Source organism: Scyliorhinus canicula, chromosome 8 (genome assembly GCF_902713615.1).
Source record: "Scyliorhinus canicula chromosome 8, sScyCan1.1, whole genome shotgun sequence".
NCBI classification, from domain to species: Eukaryota; Metazoa; Chordata; class Chondrichthyes; order Carcharhiniformes; family Scyliorhinidae; genus Scyliorhinus; species Scyliorhinus canicula.
The window spans coordinates 24,174,974-24,189,444 of NC_052153.1; the positions used below are offsets into that span (position 1 = coordinate 24,174,974).

General features: G+C 48.8%; 1 protein-coding gene across 48 annotated transcripts in view; it reads right to left on the bottom strand.

The window, feature by feature from the left end:
* LOC119970160 (receptor-type tyrosine-protein phosphatase delta) overlaps positions 1–14,471 on the bottom strand; it is a 2,903,826-nt gene that overhangs the window by 355,816 nt on the left and 2,533,539 nt on the right. For all 48 annotated transcript variants that reach the window (XM_038804286.1, XM_038804284.1, XM_038804281.1 and 45 more), the window contains one exon: positions 9,203–9,344. In XM_038804286.1, coding sequence (XP_038660214.1) covers positions 9,203–9,344 — 142 coding nt within the window. The remainder of the gene's footprint in view (positions 1–9,202; positions 9,345–14,471) is intronic.

Here is a 14,471-nt window from a genome sequence, read left to right on the forward strand (position 1 = left end):
ACCTTACTCATTTTGACCCCTACCTCTACCCGCCACCGTCGTAACTTTTCTACATTTGCTGCCCAATAATATTATGGCAGGTTTGGGAGGACCAGCAACCCCATCCCTCTGCAATTGAGCCCTCCGGATCCAGTGCATCTGACCTGCCCATCCAAAGGCCAAGATTAACCTAGCTACCCTCCAAAATAATGCCTTTGGAAGGAATATCAGGAGGGGCTGAAAAACAAATAAAACCCTTGTGAGAATATTCGTCTTTATAATCTGCACCCTCCCCGCTAAGGACAGTAGTACGGCACCCCCCCCTCTTCCGATCCTCTTTTACCCCCTCTATAAAACTGGCCAAGCTCCACTTATGCCTGTGGCTCTGTGTAGGGCTGCCTGAATTCCCAAATACTGAAACCTTGGGCTGGATTCTCCAATTCTGGGGCTATATCACCACGCCGGCATAGGAACGGGGGTGTTGTATGCCAGAAAAGCTGGCGCAAAACGGCCACCGATTCCCCGTTTTCCTGGGGGCTAGCAGGACTCGCATAGAGCACCCGGCTCTAGCTGCTAATATGCTCCGGAGAATTGGCGGGTCCGTGGCCGTGCATATGCACGGCGGCGGCCTGTAGCGGCCGAGCCGTGCTGCAAGGCGGACACAGCCCGTGGACCCGGCCCGCAAAATAGTGCCCTCCCTTTTACTGGCTCGCGCGCCCCGGACCACCAATCCCACAGTGCCCCCTGCCCCGAATAATGTCCCCACTGCCGGCGGACGAGCCCTCCCTCGACTGTGGCCACACTGAGTTCCCGATGGATGAGACCATGAGAGACCCACGCCATCGGGAACTCGGTCGGTTAGGGGCGGAGCATCGGGGGGTCCAGCCTCAGGCAATGTCCTGAGACTGTCGATACGCCGCTTTGGAGGGGGTGGAGCATCATGAAAGCAGCGCCGCCTCCGAATTGGTCGGAAACTTAGATTCTCCGGCCGTTGGCCAAACACGATTTCGGCGTCGGCGACCGGAGAATCCAGCCCCTTGTTTTGGCCAGCTTGAATGGCAGGGCATCGAAATTAGCACTCCTCCCCTGGGGAATACCTCACTCTTTGCCACATTTAATTTATACCCAGAACAGGTGCCAAACTTCCTAAATCATGGAAGGATCATAGAATCAGTGCAGAAGGAGACCATTTGGCCCATCGAATTTGCACCGACCCTCTGAAAGAGCACCCGAGTGCCCATGCCCATGCTCTATCCCTGTGGCCCCACCTAACCTTTGGACGTTATGGGCCAATCCATCCAACCTGCACATCTTTGGATTGTGGGAGGAAACCAGAATACCCGGAGGAAACCCACGCAGACACGGGGAGAATGTGCAAACTCCCCACAGTCACCCAACGTCAAAATCGAACCTGGGTCCCTGGCGCTGTGAGGCAGTAGTACAGTAGTCCCCCTTTATAACGCGGGTGTTGGGGTCCAAGACAGCCACCCGCGTTGCATCCGAGCCGCGGATATCCATGATGGGGGTTTTAAATTTATTTAAAAATCTATGCTAGCGCTTCCCATTGAGAGTCTACGGGGGGCGGGGGGGAGAGTACCCCGTAGACTCACAATGGGAAGCGCTAGCATAGGTTTTTAAATAAATTTAAAACCCCCATCGTGGATCTAATTAAAACAGTGTCAATTTCAGCGGCCGGCTCACTTTGATTCGGAGAGGGAAGCTGCTCTCTCACTGAAACAATCAGCCGGCCGCTGAAATTGACACTGCCCGCTGCTCTCTCCCTCCAATCCAACTTTTAAATTTTAATGTTTCTGATTGGAGGGAGAGAGCAGCCGGCAGTGTCAATTTCAGCGGCCGGCTGATTGTTTCAGTGAGAGAGCAGCTTCCCTCTCCGGATCAAAGTGAGCCGGCCGCTGAAATTGACACTGCCGGCTGATTGGAGGGAGAGAGCAGAGAACACAGGAGGAGGTCATACGGGCCTCTGCAAGACCAGCATGGTCTCACATCGCCCCTCCCCTCTGTAGCTGGGGTTCAGGCTGTGGCTGCTGGGGTACTGTGGCTGCTGGGGTTCAGGCTGTGGCTGCTGGGGTACTGTAGCTGCTGGGGTTCAGGCCGTGGCTGCTGGGGTGCAGGCCGTGGCTGCTGGGGTGCAGGCCGTGGCTGCTGGGCTTCAGGCCGTGGCTGCTGGGGTGCAGGCCGTGGCTGCTGGGGTGCAGGCCGTGGCTGCTGGGGTGCAGGCCGTGGCTGCTGGGGTACTGTGGCTGCTGGGCTTCAGGCTGTGGCTGCTGGGCTTCAGGCCGTGGCTGCTGGGGTGCAGGCCGTGGCTGCTGGGGTGCAGGCCGTGGCTGCTGGGGTACTGTGGCTGCTGGGCTTCAGGCTGTGGCTGCTGGGCTTCAGGCTGTGGCTGCTGGGCTTCAGGCCGTGGCTGCTGGGGTGCAGGCCGTGGCTGCTGGGGTGCAGGCCGTGGCTGCTGGGGTACTGTGGCTGCTGGGCTTCAGGCTGTGGCTGCTGGGCTTCAGGCTGTGGCTGCTGGGGTTCAGGCTGTGGCTGCTGAGGTACAGGCTGTGGCTGCTGGGGTACAGGCCGTGGCTGCTGGGGTACTGATTGGAGGGAGAGAGCAGCGGGCAGTGTCAATTTCAGCGGCCGGCTGATTGTTTCAGTGAGAGAGCAGCTTCCCGCTCCGGATCAAAGTGAGCCAGCCGCTGAAATTGACACAATTGAAAGTTGGGGTCCATAAGCCCCCCCGCGGTATATCGCGAACCGCGGTATTGCGGAGTGCGGTATAACGGGGGACTACTGTATTAACCACAGTGCCATCCTGCTGCCCTATGTCCATTGTTTTCTCCATGTGTTTGAGATTATATAACAACAGATCATCTGGGTACAATGACACCCTATGCTCCCTACCTCCCGTTTCAATGTCCTTCTACTCTCTTGACACCCGGAGCGTAATAGCCAAAGATCAATGGCCAGCGCAAACAGCAGCACGGACAGCGGGAATGCCTGTCTCCTGCCCCTATTAGCCAAAAATATCCCAAGTTCGTCGTGTTTGTCCTCACACTAGCTCATCATGTAAAAGGCCTTGAACGGGGGCAGCACGGTGGCACAGTGAGTCGCACTGCTGCCTCACGGCGCTGAGGTCCCAGGTTTGATCCCGGCTCTGGGTCAATGACTGTGTGGAGTTTGCACATTCTCCCCGTGTTTGCGTGGGTTTCGCTCCCACAACCCAAAGATGTGCAGAGTAGGTGGATAGGCCACGGTAAATTGCCCCTTAATTGGAAAAAAAATTGGGTGCTCTAAATTTATTTTGAAAAAAGGCCTCGAACTGCTCATTAATTTTCTCCGAATTAATCACCAACCCCCCTCCCCCATCCCTCGCCTGCGTTGTCTCCCTTGTGGCCACTATTCGCCTCAACTGATGAGTTAGCAGGTGACTGGCCTTCTCCTCATTCTCATAAAGCACTCCCCTTGAGCAGCGAAGCTGGCTCCACCGCCTTCCCTATCGACAGGAGATTACATTTGCCTTGAAGCTTCTTCCTCTCTGCTAACAACGCACTAGTTGGAGCCACTGAGTCCAGGCGGTTCACTTTCACAATGGCAACAACCAATATCTGTCTCTCCACCCTCTGAACCTTGTCCCTGTGGGCCTTATAGGATATTACCACCCCCGGACCTCTGTCTTCAATGTCTCACGTGGAGCGTGAGGCCTCCCCGTATTTGTTGAACCCCGATAGTCCCCTATCACCGAGGCCACCTTCTCGCATAAACTTGCAAAGCATAGGTTGACTCCAGGTCAAAGAAGGGGGCATAAGATGGAATCTGATCAGAATTTGGTCGTGTAAGATTCAGACAGAAAAATGGCGAGTCAATCTCGAGTTGCACAGACCAGTTTTCTCACGGAATCTTGAGTGGGTGGGGTTTACGCCATCACTCTGGCAGGTGAGAGGCCTCATAGAGATGGGAACCGGCTCCAATGAGATAGGGGTGCCATCTTCAAAGGGCAAGTGATCAACATTATAGTCTAATGCCCCCAACCCCCATAGCGGAGATATCGGCTGGCCTGCTGCCAGAACCCCACCCCCTGCTGTGCATCTCTGGCATCCCTTCCCTCAGTGTCCACGCGCCCCGCACCCCGCCCATCCACCACACATCAACAGTTGTGCATCCCCCCCCCCCCCCCCCCCCCCCATAGTGCTCCCAGTAGGTTCCGCCCCAGCACTGCCCCCTTACACAGGTTGGCACAACTTGTGCCAGGGTGCAGAGCCAGTGCACTGCTCTGGCATGTCCCTCTACCCCCCTCCTTCCCCCTGGGGGCTATATCTACCTCTATGCCCCCAGAGGGATCTGCTCAGCTGCCTCAGACCTGCCTAAACCTGCTGTAAACTCCTCACAACAGTAAAGAATGAATATTTAGTGAGGTGGATAATTTGACCGATGGCCCGCTAACGGAATTCAAATAAATTCAAATTATTTATATGAGATTCATGCCATTTGGTGTGAACCTCATGATGCCGCCGGCAAGGGGCGAGGAAAATCGGGATGCGTGATCTCTCCGACAAGACTCGCGTTTTCCGATTCTTGCAATATCGTCCGCCCCCATCGCCGGCCTGGTGGATGGCGAGTCGGGGCTTAAGATCGCAGCCACTGGGTGGGGTGATCAAAACCTTTTCAAAGAAGTAGGATTTAAGGAGCAGCTAAAGGGCCAGGGTGAGGGGGCCGCACGTGGAGGGTAAAGGTCGGCATGGGAAGACCTGGGGGTGGGGCCTCAAATGGGCTTGAGGAGGCCCATAAAGGAGATACGGCCTTCCACCTGCCCAGCCATGAACCCATGCAGTGAAAGCTGCCTGGCTGCACGTTTGGCGCGGGGCCCTCTCATGACACATTAAATCCCAGGAGCAATGGCACAAGGAGGCCTTTAACTGGCCATTAATTAGCCAGTTATAGGCCTTAACTGGCCCACTGACGGGCTATGAGCCCAATGCTTTTCCAATATCTGCCCCACAGCTGGAAAACATTGGTGCGTGTAGGCAAGTGGGCATTGGGAATGGAATGTCCCCCCGCCCCCACTTGCCAAGCCAACCCCGCAGGTGCCATAAAAACCGAGACCATTATGGCATTAACTAAAAGACCAGTTGGAGGCAGTTATATCTGGGAGCCCACAGATGGGAGAAAGAAATAAAAATAACTTTGAAAAAAAATGGAAATACACCAGAATTAATATAGAACATCACCAATTACTCCTGTCATCATCTTGCACTCGATATAATGGTGATGCTGACTGAAATTTACTCCAACTTCCCCCTGGGGCAGTGTAGTCATTGTTAGGTTATAAACTCCACAATATATTAAGATCTTCCCATTATTAATGCATCAAAGTTAAAATTGTGCTTTTTTTTTGAATGACACATGTCAGCCTTAAGTGCACTTACCTTAAGTATTGTTGCATTAGCTTCCAGCTATAGTGCTCTGACAAGCTGTGCCACAATTTCCATACAATGCTCAGACTCCCATGTTATTGTTAATTGCACAGATTGCACTTGTTTTGCCCAGAAACTCTGAGTTTAGCAAGAAACTGCATGCACAGTGTATGTTAATACAGTCTGTTAGAATGCTATCCTCACATTCTTAGTGTAGCAGTTTTCGTTCCTTCTGACAGAAACTAAATGTGTGAAGTCACTGCCTTTCTCCACTCCCTCTAGACATATTGATTTCTTAAATGCATTGATATTTATCATTATATCAAGGGCAATGAATCACTGGCCTCATGTTCCTGCAGGCACTGACGTCCTTTTGAAGTGTAATTTAATTTACGCTTTTCTTTTAAAGGAAGATAAATCATTCTGGCTTCTCCCACTCTTTACCGGCAATTCCCTGATTTAAATAGCATCAGTAGAATATCTTTGAAATAAAAGTTGAATGTTGCCCTCATCATTTTGCACAGACTTATCTTGTGAATTACAGCAGCATATATTTCCTTCAAAAAATACAGTGGGCCGTAACGGCTGAGTTCCCCAGCCATGGATTTGGGGGGTACCCTGAAAAGGCACTGGGGAATCCCTCCTGGAATTTTACAGGTCGGCATTTGCATGGCAATTTTCCAGAAGCCTCAACTTCCCCTGGGCAATTGCGCTGTGCTGTGAATGGTGTTGTACCAAATAAAATCAAAGCTGACACTGCTTGGCAGAATTGAGGGTGTTCTGTATCATCAAAAGTGCCGGTTTTAATAAGAACCGAAGGGATAGGAGCAGGAGTAAGCCAGTTACTGGATTCCCTCTACCCCTCATGACTCAACTCCCCCACCCGCACTGGATTCTACCCCCACCCACTGGCCCAAATCTCATGTCTGACCCAACCCCCACAACTCAGCTGAAGGATCCATGCCTCTGACCGGCTGCCTCCATCACTTCCACCCAACTCCCACCCCCACCCTGGACCAAGCTGAACACCGCCCCCTACCCACCCAGTAACATGCCCAGAACCACCAACCGGGCTGGACTACTTCCCCAACACTGATCCACACACCACCCTCCCCCCCCCCCCCCCCCCCCCCCCATCAGGCTAAATCTAGCCCAGACCCGGCTGAATCATCCCAACCCATAACCCGATCCACCAACCTGGCTGGGCCCGCTCGCAAAACCCAGCTGGACCGCCCTCCCCTCCTCCAATCTGACCCCTTCAACATCGCTCTACCCAACCACCCAAGAACTCAGATGGATCCCTCCGTCACTCCCCTGACCTGGCTGGACCAGTTGGACCCCTCAGACCCCCTACTACCCACCCCCACCTCCATTTTAAAAAAGTAAATGATATGGAAAATCCCTCTCCAATCCTCTTTGGCAACAGAAATTAGACCAGGGGTGTGACTGATTGGCCCATGGCCCCGGTCAGTGATGCAACGAGGTTATTAAATCTCACGAGAGGTCTCTAGTGAAATTTACGACTCTTGGAACTCCTCACGGGTTCTAATGAGACTTCGTGATCTGGATCTCGTCAGCAAAGGTGAGATCCCGGTGAACATATTTAATTGAGTAATTAATCTCATTTAAATATGTTAGTGCCCGATTTTCCCCATGGCCCGGGAACTAACCCGGGAGATCTCTCCATGGCACGTTTGGCATGGGTCCATACAAACATGGACCAGCGTAATGGCACCTGGGGTGGGGGGTCTCACAGGCCCTCAGAGGCCCCCAGGTGGTCAGATTGGGGACAGGCTGCTACCTGGTACTCCCGCTGCCACCTGGGCACTTTAGCACTGCCATCCTGGCATATTAACACAGTGTCAATGTGCCCCGCCAAGAATCGGGCCCGGGGATGCCCTGCCCTTATGAGATGGGGTGAGTGGGGCGCTTGAGGACCCCTAAAAGGAATTTTGGGGCAGTGGGGGAGTCTGGAGGCCACGGTGTGGCGTCGAAGGAAGGCCGAGAGATTGGGGTGGCATTTAAAAATGGGGCCCCAATCTCTTCTTATACTGACGGGCTGAGCTTGTCAGTGCAGGAAATGAGGTAACAGCAGCCTCTGTGGGGCATTGTCAGTGCAGGAAATTAGGTAACAGCAGCCTCTGTGGGGCATTGTCAGTGCAGGAAATGAGGTAACTGCGGCCTCTGTGGGCCTCTGTGGGGCATTCCTGACCAAGGCCAAAAGAGTTCCATTTGATAGCGGGGTCGCTCTCGGCACTGCAGGTGCCGATAAACACCTGCTATACATGTTCAAAACTGTGCTCTGTTTTTTGGGCATTAAATTGCACTGCAAATCACAGATGAATATTTATTTTACTTAGTACCTTCCTCTTGTCTGGTGTGATTGCCACAGCAAGGAACCAATTCAGCTCTCTTTTCAAGATACCCAGTGCATGGACCACCAACTTGTTCCATAGATCCATTATCCTCTGGGAGAAGGATTGCTTAACATCTTACTTATTTCTGTCTTTGTGTGATTTATAATCATGGTCCCAGTTCTTCCCAACCCAACCAATTGAAGTAATTTGCCAATGGGAACACACTACAATCCTTTCATTATTTGATAAGCTTGACTAAATCACTCCTTAGTTTGCACCTCTGTAAAGTATGTAAACTTGGTTGTTTAAGTTGATCTCGAGAGCTACGGGTGCTTTAAACTGGGAATTCATCTTGTGATCTCTGAAACTTTCCCAAAATCCTCATTAACATCCATGTATAGAATGCCCACACATCACAAATTTATTGGGGAATTGACAACCAACAGTACTTTAATTCACACCCAAGATTAACCAAGATCAATGACAGAGTATGCAAACCCAATTCATCATTCGGGTCTGATACACATCTAACCTCTTTATTTCCCAGAAGCAGCACAATTCATTCTCGCCAGCTATCCCCGGGTTTTGTTCTTTCAAAGCATTCTGTCTGCAGTTTGTAACCAGCTGTTCTTTGTTCCCTAACATTCCTACTGAGACATCTGAATGGATTTGACTTCATTGCCTAAACTGCTCAGCAATGCTTTCACAGCAGGGCACCAATGTTTATCCTCAAGAAGGGGTACTAATAAAATAGCATTGTAATAAACATGCTAATCACGGTCACACAGGATTAGACAATGACAAGGAATGCTGCTGTGCTCTCGATCAGTATTATGAGCTATTTAATTTTAAGATAATGAAATGATGTGCAGTTCATTTCCCAGAATGTCACTCTCCACTTTAGCCAACAGTACCTCTTTGTTCAACTTGTCAAACACACAATTCAGAACTTGCTGCGGATCAAATGTCCTCAAAGGACCACAGCACAGTGGAGTATAACACGCACTATAGCAATTCTACCTTTATTTCACAGCCTCTTGTGAAGAAATAAAATGGATGAAAAATGCTACAGGTTGGTACAAAGAATAATTCATCTCAAAATGCCAAATTATTTCAGATTCCACAGAATGCCTGCTTCTTCTCCTTCCCGGGAAGTCCATATTTTGATATTCTAAATCAGAGTTAATTATATACTGAGGTGCATTGATCATAATAACTTTTGTAACAACGGGACTTTGTTTCCATAATAATAGTGTTGTGGAAAATGTTAATGTTAATTAGTTTCTGCACATTTATCCATAGGTATTGCAACATCCAAAGTCTTTTGTGAAACATGGTACAACAAATGGACGGTACTTTTCACAGCTTACCTTTGCAGCTGAAAATGAAAGACTACTTAATACTGCCCTGCTTCACTGGGTTAAGTGTATTACAATGATGAAAACATACCACGTAACACTGTAAGTCTGGTGGTGGCACTTATTTCTCCAACACTGTTGGAGGCTACACATTCATAAATAGCCTCGTCTCGTGGTGTCCGCAATGGCTGAATTCTGAGAACAGACCCAGATCCATCATCAAACTCGATCACCTGTGAAGATAAATAGCGACATTGTTGCTGGGTTTTAAGGACCTCCACAATATAGGCAATTCATAGAGAGAACTGTTGACAACATTATTTTCCTCCCACTGCCTGTTTTGTTTTGGGAGAATGGGGGAAAAAAAGAATCGAGTTGCAGTAGATTACGTTTGCCGTGCACTATTTCAAACAACACCTAGTTACAAACAATCTAAGTCAATATTTCTTCACCAAGTTTAATGATTTAACCTCCATGGTACTTTCCTGGTCATTGCCCTAATTAACCTTTTAATTTCTTGTGAACCTGCTCCCATTTGTTGAAGAATGTCACCATTAGCTTCAAAATATAAGCAGGATTTGTGATTTTATTGGACAGACAACACGAGACATCACTTGGGCTTTCTTGACAGCAAACTATTCTCTGAAAGGGAAACTGTTAAGCAATGGATGGTCCGACATTCTGGCCCGTTAGTGCAACATGAATTGGCGAGTGGTGGCAGGGTGAGTTGCTTATGTTGCACTGGATTTCCTCACGTTAGGGTAAGATTTAAGCTCAGGACAAAAGCCAAGAAGAATCTCGCCTCCCCTCCCCGTCCCTCCTCACCCATACAACTAGTTATCTAAGTGTTGGTCAGACTTGGGCTTAGTTGACTGCCCTGCGGGTCAATAACATAGCATGGGTATGGGGTTAACTTGGAGAGCAAATATCGAATAAAATATGAGCAAATATCCAGCAGTTACATTAGACAGCAGCCCAAATGTTAAAAATGGACATACTAATGGATAAACGTAATTAAAACGTGTACAATTTTCTGATACTGATTGAGGAATGTTATATGTTCAGCTGCTGTTAGCGCAACAGAACTTTCCAGGTTATCATAGATTATGGGAGCGATTCTCTGAGCCCCGCGCTGGGCCGGATAATTGCCGCAACTGCCACGACGCGGTGCATGGTTCTCCGAGGTGCGGAGAATCGGCGCCATTTGCGCCGGCGCGGTGCCGGCCTCGGGCCACTGGACTCAGTGGGGCCGCCGGTTCTGCAGCCTGGATGGGCCAAGCGGCCGCGTGGACACGGCAGAGTCCAGCCGGCGCCGTTCACCCCTGGTCGCTGCCGGCGGAAAATCTGTGAGAACGGTCGGGGGGGGGGGAGGGGGGTGGGGGAGGGGGGGGGGGGAGAAGGGGAGCTCCTTCCCCGGTGGGGGGGGAGTGGGCTCTGATGGGGTCTGGCCCGCGATCGGGGCCCACCGATCGGTGGCCGGCCTTTCCCTACTTTCCTGCGCGGCTGGCCCCTGAACACTGACACCATGTTGAGTCGGGGACGGCGTGCTGAAGAAGCCCAACACACATGCACAGGTTGGCGTGGCCCAACTGCGCATGCGTGGGTTGGCGCGGCACCCATTTAGCGCTGGGAAGGGAGGCTGCAGCGGCGTGAAATGCTCCAGCGCCGTGCTGGCCCCTTGTGGGGGCCAGAATCGGTCATCCCCGTGTCCATTTCGAGCCATCGTGAAACAATCTGTCCCCAAATGGGGGTTTAGCGCGATCAGCCGGTTGATTACCGGTGCTCGGAGCGCCGAGAAACACCACGCTATCGAACAGTCATTCGGAAAGACCGGGGCCACAGATGGAACGTGGGGCCGATACAAAATTACACATAGCCAGATTCTGTTGTTGTCACACTTGATCGTTTTGTTCACTGTGAAATGGGCGGTTTGAGCACTGCAAAATTGTTTCAAAAGAAGAAAATGCCCATTTCAATGCAGACAGTTGGCGAGAAACAACATTCCAACTGCTTGCGGAAAGTGGGGTGTGGCTGTAGGATGCAGGTTGAATCCAATTTCAAACTGCCTCGCTTAGACAATGAGAGAAGAACATTGGCGGCATTTATCTATCATTATCCACCTCCCTCATCTCGTTAAAAAATGTAAATTTATTGACCGTGGAATGCTTTGTTCGGGTTAAGTTCTTTCCTTTATTTTGTGGAATCAGCAGCTATGTCACGCAGCTGACAAATGTGCGAGGGTGAAAATTGGAAGCCGAGCAAGGGAGTATATTTATCTGGCAAGACGAAACATAGACGAAACACTGAACCTCATATTGTTACCATGTTACCACTGCCAGTGACCGAGAAATATAAAGGTATCAGTTTGGTGATGGGTGGATTTGAAATCGATGATGAAATTGGTTTGAGAAAAGATAAGTTGCTTCACTGGTGTAGTGGCCCTCATCTTTCAGTTGAGACTATCCTTTCTATAGAACAGGTCAGGCAATCCAACAGGGGGCATATTCCATAATGAGATTTCGCATTCTCAGATCTCGTGACCTAGTCTATTTCTGTCATCCAATCTCAGTCCTTCCAATCCAAAGAAACTAATAGCATTAGAACTGGAGGTAGAGTCTAGGAATTAAGGGATTACACTTTACAAACTGAATAAAATCAACAACGCGCAAGTTTAATAGCAGCAATGATAGTCACTCCTTTCCTTGGTTCTCTGAATAAAACTGAAAATGGGAAGAAAAATAACTTTCATTTGTGCATCTCAGAAAACTCGCAATAACCAGAGGTGCCCGTATATTTAAACTACATCAAACTTCAGATGGCGCCAAAAACAGCAATACCACATGCTGAAGATAGTATAATTTGAAAATATAAAGATTTTACTGAACTGAAATGTTAAATATTTTTCTTCATTCACCACCCTTCATATTTCATCCATAACTCCTAATGTGGAGCCGTGTTAAAATATGGATGGACAAGTCTAAGTGGGAGTTTCAGGGGCGCGAGCAGTACTTTGTCAAATTTAGGACAAGATCAGTTGTGGCTCAGTTGGCAATACTCTCGCCTCGGACTAATAAGGTTCTGAGTAGTACAAAGATCAAAGCTGACACTGCTTGGCAGTATTGAGGGTGTTCTGTATCATCAAAAGTGCCGATTTTAATAAGAACCAAAGGAATAGGAGCAGCAGTTGGCCCCTCTAACCCGCCCTAGCATTCAATAAGATCATGGTTAACGCACCATAGAATCCCGACAGTGCAGAAGGAGGCCATTCGGCCCATTGAGTCTGCACCAACCCTCTGAAAGAGCTCCCCAGCTAGGTCCACGCCACCGCACTAACCCCATAACCCCACCTAACCTGCACATCTTTGAAAACTAAGGGGCAATTTAGCATGACCAATCCCACCTAGTCTGCACATCTTTGGACTGTGGGAGTAAATCGGAGCACCAGGAGGAAACACACGCAGGCGTTTCCTACATTACAATGGTGACTACACTGTTAAAAGTGCGCCATTGGCTGCAAAGTGCTTTGACATGTTCAATGGTTGTAAAAATTGTAATAAAGAAATATTTCTTTCTAAAAGATCGGTGAATATGCAACGGGTACTTCATGTCGCTTGTGAGAAATGTAATCAAGTAATGTGCTTGAAACTAACCAGACAGTGGTCAATGCCTCTTGCCCAATTTTCTGTTTGGTAATTGATGTATCCAGGATTTGCTTCCATAGGGAATAAACAAAAACTGGTGGCATGTTTTAATATTCTTCTTTTTCGAGTGTCATTGGTGGTCTTTCGCAGGTTAATAATCACATGCTTTGTAACAAGGTAAATGATGGGAGAATTTCAGAACCGAAACACTTATATATTTATACCACCTTTCACAGCTCAAAATGCCGAAAAATGCTTCACAGCCAATGAAGTACTTTTAAAGTAGAGCCACCATTGTAATTTTATGGTGAAAAACAAGGCCTCACAAAACAGCGATGGAATATATGTCCAGTTAAACCTTTGTTTTCATCAGATTGGGCAGATAAGTAGGAACTCTTTTGCTCTTTGAATAATATCACTGGATCATTGTCCACCAGGGAAGGCAGACAAAGCCTCAGCTTTTGGCCTCATTCAGGGGCTGACACATTTGACACTGCAATTGTGCGCTCAGATTTTTGGAGGAAGGCTTGAAGCTCTACCCATCAGAGGCAAAGTGTTATCACTGAGCCAAGACTGATGATGGAATAATAATGCTGAGGATCAAAAGAAACTCCAACAGCAGTTTGGATGGTGTAGCTCTAACCTTCTGTAAAATCAGGTAAAAATGTCACGTACAAATGAATCTTCTTCAGAGCTCCAGCTCTGGACTCGAAACATTAACTCTGGGCTCCATTCACTGCCCTCCCTGTGGCGTGTTTTGTGGCGGCAGGAGGCAGCCCGCTATTGGCCGGGATCTTCTGGGATTTCTCATTGTATCCATCCCATGCTGCCGGGAAAACCGCGGCGGGGGTGTGCCATCGGCTCGAACAGCTAGAAGATCTCGCTCTCTGTTTCTCTTTCCGCAGATGCGGCCAGACCTGCTGAGTTTTTCCAGCATTTTCTGTACGTATTTCAGATTTCCAACATTCTGTTTTTCTATAAGAACGTTATGTATATTTCATGAGAAGAGATCTTTAAAGTCAAGCATGATAATGGCCAATTGGTGTAAGCAAGAGTAGGACATTCACTATTTAAAGTGAAGGTAAATTTTACTGATTGTATGAATTAAGTCAGATTAGAACTGTTGCCTTGCATATTCGCTGATTGTGAATTAAAATATAGAACTGGCCTCCTCTTACCAAGCGTTTTCTCTTTCCACCTTCAAATTGCTTGATTAAGCACATATATACAACAGACATGGATGAGTGCCAGGAAGTCATTTAATGACCTGCCTGAAAAATTAAATCAAGCGGGATAAGGTCATCCAAGGTCCAACTGGATTTTCCTCTGGCAGTAGCCCACGTAACCAGAATGAAACAGGTAGCTGGGAGTTGAAAATTCTTCCTGGTTACTTTATGCGTGTTCTTACAAGAACTGAGAGTGCCATTCACAAAGTGCAACAACAGACGGCAGCTGGAGACCTCTTCCATGGTGAGGTGGGTGGGAAAGGCATTTGAAACATGGGCCTGATTATAACTTAAGTGGCAGTGAGCAGATATCTTGCTGTTCAACGTTCATGATAAATGATATTAATAATTCAAGCTTTAATAAACCTTCATGAGATGACATGAGCCTGCGACCAGATCTGGTCAGCAAAGCCACCTGCTGACAGGTCGTCAATGGTTAAGTCACAGCTTTGTATTTCTGTGAAAATACAACCTCATGACAACTCTCTGGATC